Source organism: Lolium perenne, chromosome 4 (assembly GCF_019359855.2).
Source record: "Lolium perenne isolate Kyuss_39 chromosome 4, Kyuss_2.0, whole genome shotgun sequence".
Classification (NCBI taxonomy): domain Eukaryota; kingdom Viridiplantae; phylum Streptophyta; class Magnoliopsida; order Poales; family Poaceae; genus Lolium; species Lolium perenne.
The window spans coordinates 41,073,371-41,083,003 of NC_067247.2; the positions used below are offsets into that span (position 1 = coordinate 41,073,371).

The 9,633-nt window shown below is 49.5% G+C and overlaps 1 protein-coding gene across 1 annotated transcript; it reads right to left on the minus strand.

Annotated features, from left to right (window-relative positions):
- Positions 1 to 1,472: 1,472 nt before the first annotated feature.
- On the minus strand, positions 1,473 to 3,761 carry LOC127292264 (blue copper protein). Its single transcript, XM_051321628.2, has 2 exons — positions 3,454 to 3,761; positions 1,473 to 2,188 (listed from the first exon to the last, which is right to left on the minus strand). Exons 1-2 carry the CDS (start codon positions 3,629 to 3,631, stop codon positions 1,719 to 1,721), a joined length of 648 nt encoding a protein of 215 aa, XP_051177588.1. The 5' UTR covers positions 3,632 to 3,761; the 3' UTR covers positions 1,473 to 1,718.
- Between the last annotated feature and the right edge of the window lie 5,872 nt (positions 3,762 to 9,633).

Sequence of the window (9,633 nt, forward strand, 5' to 3'; positions counted from 1 at the left end):
TCCATAGCGGCATATTTGTGTAGTACATGATTGCTTGATGTATCATTGGGAAGATAGAGTGAGGAAGCACATCGACACGAGTTCTACATAGGCAAGCTAGTAACCATAAATAGAGGGGCATAGGAAGACATGCATACATCGTCACTCGAAGGAAAGGGAAATAAAATAAAAATAACTAGTATTTTTATGAGTGAAATAGTACAAAAGCTTGACACAAGCTATCATGTTCACTAGATAGTAGAAAAAAAGTAATAAAGTTGGACAACTTGGTCACGTTGTAGCCAGAGTAAGACGGTTCATTCATCACCATGTTTCGAGTGTCTGTAATCATTCTGATTTCTCTCGCAAAAGCAAAGAGACACAAGAACCAAAAGCCTACGCAAGCAGGAACAGGAAACGGGGCCACAACAGGCGACATGCAAGCCTCCATGTGTGCACAGCGCGCTGCAAAGAACATGTCAAATAGCCATCACAAACACCATGCAGCCGACACAGAAAGCCATTCCAGTGAAATCGTAACACATGAACAACACAACTAAGCCAGACACACATGACACATGTATTGACGTAATGAAATCGTAACACATGACACATGTATTGACGTAACAATCCATAGTGAAAGTACGACTAAGTATAAATGGGAATAATAGGCCTCTGCAATTGCCAAGCCAAGCGCACTATAAACTGGACATGCGGACCCCAACATGTGGAACCATTGGGCAGCCGGTTCCCGTCACGTGACACCTTGGACAATCGGATCCCAACAAGTGGCACCGTTGGGAGTTGAATGCTAGCACGCGGCACAGTTGACCGAAACACAATACGTACCACACATTTGTGTGAGATGACGCTTCATCAGCCAATGCATCCAGAACACAACCAAATTCGACGCCGGCACATATGGCAGAAGCGAACAGAGAGACTACATTCGTCATGCTTGTCACCACACATGCAAATACGCCCATGGACACCGAGACTAAAGCTAACCAAGCCAACAAATTTTTTTGACGTGCACAGGTAAGGTGGATGGTCTCGCGCATCTTTTCCTGAATCGGACCATAAAGCCCAAACGAAACACACGCGAAGGCTATGGACATGCGATCAATGTGCACATACAACCGATGCAGCCTCTGAAACCAGCACCACTCCCATTGCATCCCAAATCACCGTATGTATCAACCGCAATTAACCCGCTCAAAGGGCAACAAGGAAAAACTAAACCGCCAACGATGGCACGTGTTCTACAAAACCAAATCACATGCGGTGTACACTGTCACACGCGATAGAAGAAGACAAACCATATGGGACAAGCAGAAGCATTAGAACCGGCAAGAACAAACAACGCTAAGATTAAACCACACGGAACGGCTCCGGGAAGTGAAACCGGGTTAAATGCATTTTCGCTCTATTTTTTTCTCAATTAGTGTTAGTGATCTTATATATTGAAAACTGTATTTTTAATAGTGGTCATGTATACACTAATGGAGGGGAGTAATATTTGCATCACTAAGATATTAAACGCAAAGTACAAAATATCAATTGATACATCCATACATGCATGGAAATAAAATAACCCAGTAAAAACATGAACATGGTAAAAAATAACTCAGCGAGAACAGGACAATATTACTAGCACTCCACACATAGAACAGGAAAAAGAATCGGACACCGCCGAGAGATGAACGCAACGCACACAACACAAGACCAAAGGACTAGTACTAGTACTGTAACATCGTCATGGACACGGCCACGGCCACGGCCAATGCCGCAAAAGCCGGGTACCCTGCGCTGACGATGCCGGCGCCGTTGGCGTTCGGCGCGGGCGCGCTCGTCGTGGCCCCTCCGTCCGACGTTGTCCCCGACGCGGCGGGGGGCGTCGAGGCTGTCTGGCCGTCCGCGCGCGGGGAAGCCGCTGCTGGCGCCGGCGCAGAGGCGGACGCGGCGGGAGCCGGGGAAGGGGCGTCAGAGGAGCGCGGCCGCTGCGTCTTGAGCACGCGGACGTTGAGCTTCTGGCCGGCGGCGCAGTGTCCCGGCACGCCGCAGATGAAGAAGCGGTGGCCGGGGCTCTTGATGGTGACCTTGTCGTCGCCGGAGGTGTGCGTGGCGATGGGCGTCGAGTTGGTGCAGCTGTTGTAGTCTGCCTTCTTCACCTCCAGCACATTGTGGATGCCCTGCGGGTACTTGAACTCTGCGTGCATGGGATGGGACGAGCAGACACACAAATCAGAACTGTTTACCTTTTGATCATATCACTTGGATGACACCAAACGGATGAGATGATGACGCAAAGTGCTAGAGATGAACCAAAACGTGCATCATAAGGTAAGTAGATAGGTCTACAAAATGAATGAGCATGTGTAGAACACTTTCTTTTTGCACCAAAGCTAGCTAGCAAGGTGGTGAGAAAAGGCATGCTTCTGATTTACTCATGATTCAAAGTGCCAAAGTGCTTCACTTTACAACCAATGAGGAGTCCACAGTAGTATCCTGGCAGACGAAGCTATTCATTTAACAGTACCTTACAATTTGCAAATCATTTCCTAGCTGTTTCAGATTAATTTGCTACTGCTGAGAAAATAACCACATTTTAAGTGTGAAGTTGCAGCTAGCATGCTGGAACATCAGGGAATGCACAGTGCACACCGCAACGCAGTCCGAATGAATTTTTACTGATCTCTGATAAAAGTTCAGTCCGTGTGCTGACAGTTCTAGCAGCCGATGAGAACAATAAATTGGGCATCCACAATTACTATTTGGTCTATGACATAGTAGTTTTATGATTCAGAGTTCACTAGCTCAGATGGTCCATTAATATAATAACTTCTTTTTTGTTTGAAGAAGCTACAGAGGGCGATCTGACCAACTGAACTTTATATTTCTGCTTCAGAGGTGTGGGAGTACAGAACAGTAATGCAGTTGCAGTTGGACGGGGCGAGCTAAATTTATGGATCATGCAAATACTGTGCACAGGCATCACGAAGCCTCTGTGAACGGCTTTAAGAGCCACCACACAAAACTTGCAGTACTAGTTGAGTGCGCAATGAAATCGAAGTGAGTACAAAATGCTATATATTTTTTCCTAATTTTTCGTTTTTCATGGCATGGTTAAAAGCAAGATTCTTCGTCTAAACACAAGACAAGAAACAGATGAACGGTGCATTGTAAAACTACTCTTGTGACGGTTGTCATTCGTATGAACTAAGAAGAGGGATGGCCATGTTTAGTCAACAACTCACAACAGGTACTACAGAACTAGTAGTGCTCCTACTATATTAGTTGCACAACGATTTGCAGTATATAAGCCTCACATTTTCCTCTTCGATTTCTTTTTTAGAAGGAAAGTTTAAATTTCAGCAAGAATTCAGAAGTTTATTTGTCTACCTACTGAAGAGAAACAAAGACGTATTGTACCTCCTGAAAGTAATTTGAAATAGTCTGAAATGCAGAACTTGCCTATGATATCTCCCACATGGAAGGTGTTCTTCCCAGCCCAGTCGGTGTAGTTGACATTGCCGAGGATTGTCCACCCGGAGGCGCCGCCAACCTTGTAGACAGCCGCCGACGAGGTTGCCGCCATGCCGGCCAGCGCCAGCACCACGGCTATCACCGCGCTGCCTCCCTTGCGGTGCATCTCTGATCTCTCTCACTCACACACCCTCTGCTTCTTCGAGAGCTAGCAAAGCGTGAAGAGAGATGCCAAGAGCAGAGCACACGCAACGAATGGCAGCAAGCACTCGTTCGCTTCGAGTTGCTTGCACCAATGTGGCGCCAGCGCTTAGCATTTATAAAGTCCCTCATTTTCTGTATTGACTATTTTGCCCCTGATATCGTGTCTTCTTTTTGCTCGAGCAAATTGTACCTTTTGCCACCTAATTTGACCCTATTCGCTGAAACACTAGGAGTATTTTTGTTTGAACTATTTAACGACTCAGATTCTTGTCTTGAGATGCATGGTTGGGTCCGAGCTTTCGTTGTTTTTCCGTTGGTCGATCTCCTTAATTTGTTCCTTGAGTAAAGCGAACTCGATCGATCAAAAGATGGCTGTCAATCCAAGACTTGATCATGAGGGTGTTCGATCGTTTTAGCTCGGTCCATGAGTAAGTGGACTTGCTGGTACGTGCTGTCAAGTTCTTTGGAGATCTTTTTCTTTTTATGGAAGCAACTGCAAGCATGCATATATGCAAAGTGCTCTCTGTTGGTGCACTACAGGAATGGGCCTAGACGCCGACGGCCAAACCCTACGCCGAGGGCATTTTATCGGGGCCGTCGGCGTACGGCCTCGCCAGGGCAGCGCCCGAAGCCGACCGTCGGCGTCTAGGTACCGTCGGCGTCTAGGCTCCTACGCCGAGGGCCGCCGTCGGCGTCTACCTGGCCCTCGGCGTAGAGGTCTCCATCACCTCCCCTCGCACCCGCACCGTCGACGCCCGCTCACGGCGTCAGTCATACGCCGACGGCCACCCTCGGCATAGGGCATGGCCACCCTATGCCGACGGCCACCCTCGGCATATAGATTTTTTTATTTATTTATTTTTTTCCCTCTCTCATATTACTTTATAATATGTTTCTATTATTTATTTACTAGTATGAATTATGTAAAAAATGGTTCTATTTTTTAAGAATTCGTAGATGGCATATGTAGGTCCCATGCATGGGTGACGCTCTTCGCAGACGGGTCAACCGGAGCCACTAGGCCCAACATTTGCTATCGATGTACATATGGGTAGATCCGCGGGGTCCCCGCCCTACGGTTTCCCGAACCCTAACCCTAACTGTAACCCTAACTCTAACCCTAACTCTAACCCTAACCGTAACCCTAACTCTAGCCCTAACCCTAACCCTAGGGTTTCCACATACATTGCTAACTCTAACCCTAACCCTAACTCTAGCCCTAACCCTAACCCTAGGGTTTCCACATACATTGCTAACTCTAACCCTAACCCTAACCCTAACTCTAACCCTAGGGTTTCCACATACATTGCTAACCCTAACTATAACCCTAACAGATCACTTGGTAAAACCCTAACCCTAGGGGTCCCGCCCTAGGGTTTCCCAAGAAACAGATCACCGGAGCGTCAGAATTGTTGGAAAACTTGCTTCTGCCCCTAACATACATGTACAAGTGTGATGTAAGGTTTGGCTAACCTTGGATGTACCCGGCGTTGACGATTTCCGCATAATGGGCTACCCGTTGGTAAACTCCCGGATCCGTATGCGGCAACCCCCGCCATGGCTCGAACGGAGCCTATTTTATGGTAAAGTATGCCCAACCTATGGTTTCCATGTACATATGTCCTAAACAAAGCAAAATAAATAAAAAAGTCCACTGGTAAACCCTCGCACGGAGAAAGCTATAGGGGTAGATGTGTGGGGTCCCCGCCCTAGGGTTTTCCAAATTCTGAGACCACGGAGCGTCGGAATGGCTGGAAAACTTGTGTGTGCCCACATGGCATGCACAAAAGTGATTTGAGATGGTTTTATATCCAAGGATACCCCCAAGGTGTGTCCGGCTTCTCGGACAGGGGGTTCCTACACTTAGGCAGATTCTGCATGTATAGGGGGAACTCCCTCGGAGTTGAACCGGAGAGAAACTTGAGATCATATGTGATGATCCTTGTTTCCAAATGTACCTATGACCTAACCAAGCTCAAATGGAGGCATATGCCCACCGGGGGACCCCCGATGGGATGCAGTCAAAGGGGTAGACCGCGCGGTCAACAGAACTAGGGTTTCGTCGGAAATCGAGCATCGGATCTAGGGAATGGTCCCAAAACTTGTGTGTGTCCACATGGAATGCACAAAAGTGATTTGAGATGGTTCTATATACAAGGCTACCCCCCCAGGTGTGTCCGGCTTCTCGGACGGGGGTTCCTACACTTAGGCGGTCTCGCATGTATAGGGGGGAACTCCCTCGGAGTTGAACCGGAGAGAAACTTGAGATCATATGGGATGATCCTTGTTTCCAAATGTACCTATGACCTAACCAAGCTCAAATTGAGGCATATGCCCACCGGGGGACCCCCGATGGGATGCAGTCAAAGGGGTAGACCGCGCGGTCATCAGAACTAGGGTTTCGTCGGAAATCGAGCATCAGATGTAGGGAATGGCCCCAAAACTTGTGTGTGTCCACATGGAATGCACAAAAGTGATTTGAGATGGTTCTATATTCAAGGCTACCCCCCCAGGTGTGTCCGGCTTCTCGGACAGGGGGTTACTACACTTAGGCAGATTATGCATGTATAGGGGGGAACTCCCTCGGAGGTGAACCGGAGAGAACCTTGGGATCATAGGGGATGGTACTTGTTTCCACATGTACCTATGACCTAACCAAGCTCAAACGTAGGCATACGCCCACCGGGGGAACCCCGATGGGATGCAGTCAAAGGGGTAGACGGCGCGGTCAACAGAACTAGGGTTTCGTCAGAAATCGAGCATCGGACCTAGGGAATGGCCCCAAAAGTTGTGTGTGTCCACATGGCATGCACAAAAGTGATTTGAGATGGTTCTATATCCAATGCTACCCCCTCCGGGTGTGCCCGCTTCTGGACATGGGGTTCCTACACTTAGGCGGTCTGCATGTATAGGGGTAACTCCCTCGGAGGTGAACCGGAGAGAACCTTGGGATCATAGGGGATGGTACTTGTTTCCACATGTACCTATGACCTAACCAAGCTCAAACGTAGGCATACGCCCACCGGGGGAACCCCGATGGGATGCAGTCAAAGGGGTAGACCGCGCGGTCAACAGAACTAGGGTTTCGTCAGAAATCGAGCATCGGACCTAGGGAATGGCCCCAAAAGTTGTGTGTGTCCACATGGCATGCACAAAAGTGATTTGAGATGGTTCTATATCCAATGCTACCCCCTCCGGGTGTGCCCGGCTTCTCGGACATGGGGTTCCTACACTTAGGCAGATTCTGCATGTATAGGGGGGAACTCCCTCGGAGGTGAACCGGAGAGAACCTTGGGATCATAGGGTATGATACTTGTTTCCACATGTACCTATGACCTAACCAAGCTCAAACGTAGGCATACGCCCACCGGGGGAACCCCGATGGGATGCAGTCAAAGGGGTAGACGGCGCGGTCAACAGAACTAGGGTTTCGTCAGAAATCGAGCATCGGACCTAGGGAATGGCCCCAAAAGTTGTGTGTGTCCACATGGCATGCACAAAAGTGATTTGAGATGGTTCTATATCCAATGCTACCCCCTCCGGGTGTGCCCGGCTTCTCGGACATGGGGTTCCTACACTTAGGCAGATTCTGCATGTATAGGGGGGAACTCCCTCGGAGGTGAACCGGAGAGAAACTTGAGATCATATGTGATGATCCTTGTTTCCAAATGTACCTATGACCTAACCAAGCTCAAATGGAGGCATATGCCCACCGGGGGACCCCCGATGGGATGCAGTCAAAGGGGTAGACCGCGCGGTCAACAGAACTAGGGTTTCGTCGGAAATCGAGCATCAGATGTAGGGAATGGCCCCAAAACTTGTGTGTGTCCACATGGCATGCACAAAAGTGATTTGAGATGGTTTTATATCCAAGGCTACCCCCCCCAGGTGTGTCCGGCTTCTCGGACAGGGGGTTCCTACACTTAGGCAGATTCTGCATGTATAGGGGGGAACTCCCTCGGAGTTGAACCGGAGAGAAACTTGAGATCATATGTGATGATCCTTGTTTCCACATGTACCTATGACCTAACCAAGCTCAAATGGAGGCATATGCCCACCGGGGGACCCCCGATGGGATGCAGTCAAAGGGGTAGACCGCGCGGTCAACAGAACTAGGGTTTCGTCGGAAATCGAGCATCGGATCTAGGGAATGGCCTAAAACTTGTGTGTGTCCACATGGAATGCACAAAAGTGATTTGCGATGGTTCTATATCCAAGGCTACCCCCCAGGTGTGTCCGGCTTCTCGGACAGGGGGTTCCTACACTTAGGCAGATTCTGCATGTATAGGGGGGAACTCCCTCGGAGTTGAACCGGAGAGAAACTTGAGATCATATGTGATGATCCTTGTTTCCAAATGTACCTATGACCTAACCAAGCTCAAATGGAGGCATATGCCCACCGGGGGAGCCCCGATGGGATGCAGTCAAAGGGGTAGACCGCGCGGTCAACAGAACTAGGGTTTCGTCGGAAATCGAGCATCGGATCTAGGGAATGGTCCCAAAACTTGTGTGTGTCCACATGGAATGCACAAAAGTGATTTGAGATGGTTCTATATCCAAGGCTACCCCCCCAGGTGTGTCCGGCTTCTCGGACAGGGGGTTCCTACACTTAGGCGGTCTTGCATGTATAGGGGGGAACTCCCTCGGAGTTGAACCGGAGAGAAACTTGAGATCATATGGGATGATCCTTGTTTCCAAATGTACCTATGACCTAACCAAGCTCAAATTGAGGCATATGCCCACCGGGGGACCCCCGATGGGATGCAGTCAAAGGGGTAGACCGCGCGGTCATCAGAACTAGGGTTTCGTCGGAAATCGAGCATCAGATGTAGAGAATGGCCCCAAAACTTGTGTGTGTCCACATGGAATGCACAAAAGTGATTTGAGATGGTTCTATATTCAAGGCTACCCCCCCAGGTGTGTCCGGCTTCTCGGACAGGGGGTTACTACACTTAGGCAGATTATGCATGTATAGGGGGGAACTCCCTCGGAGGTGAACCGGAGAGAACCTTGGGATCATAGGGGATGGTACTTGTTTCCACATGTACCTATGACCTAACCAAGCTCAAATTGAGGCATATTCCCACCGGGGGAACCCCGATGGGATGCAGTCAAAGGGGTAGACGGCGCGGTCAACAGAACTAGGGTTTCGTCGGAAATCGAGCATCGGACCTAGGGAATGGCCCCAAAAGTTGTGTGTGTCCACATGGCATGCACAAAAGTGATTTGAGATGGTTCTATATCCAATGCTACCCCTCCGGGTGTGCCCGGCTTCTCGGACATGGGGTTCCTACACTTAGGCAGATTCTGCATGTATAGGGGGGAACTCCCTCGGAGGTGAACCGGAGAGAACCTTGGGATCATAGGGGATGGTACTTGTTTCCACATGTACCTATGACCTAACCAAGCTCAAACGTAGGCATACGCCCACCGGGGGAACCCCGATGGGATGCAGTCAAAGGGGTAGACCGCGCGGTCAACAGAACTAGGGTTTCGTCAGAAATCGAGCATCGGACCTAGGGAATGGCCCCAAAAGTTGTGTGTGTCCACATGGCATGCACAAAAGTGATTTGAGATGGTTCTATATCCAATGCTACCCCCTCCGGGTGTGCCCGGCTTCTCGGACATGGGGTTCCTACACTTAGGCAGATTCTGCATGTATAGGGGGGAACTCCCTCGGAGGTGAACCGGAGAGAACCTTGGGATCATAGGGTATGATACTTGTTTCCACATGTACCTATGACCTAACCAAGCTCAAACGTAGGCATACGCCCACCGGGGGACCCCCGATGGGATGCAGTCAAAGGGGTAGACGGCGCGGTCAACAGAACTAGGGTTTCGTCCGAAATCGAGCATCGGACCTAGGGAATGGCCCCAAAAGTTGTGTGTGTCCACATGGCATGCACAAAAGTGATTTGAGATGGTTCTATATCCAATGCTACCCCCTCCGGGTGTGCCCGGCTT

Excerpts from the sequence above, each read along its gene's own strand:
- LOC127292264 (XM_051321628.2), bottom strand. The coding sequence starts at position 3,631 with ATGCACCGCAAGGGAGGCAGCGCGGTGATAGCCGTGGTGCTGGCGCTG. Across the intron at positions 2,189-3,453 it reads CCATGTGGGAGATATCATAG|AGTTCAAGTACCCGCAGGGC; the intron begins GCAAGTTCTGCA and ends CCATGCACGCAG.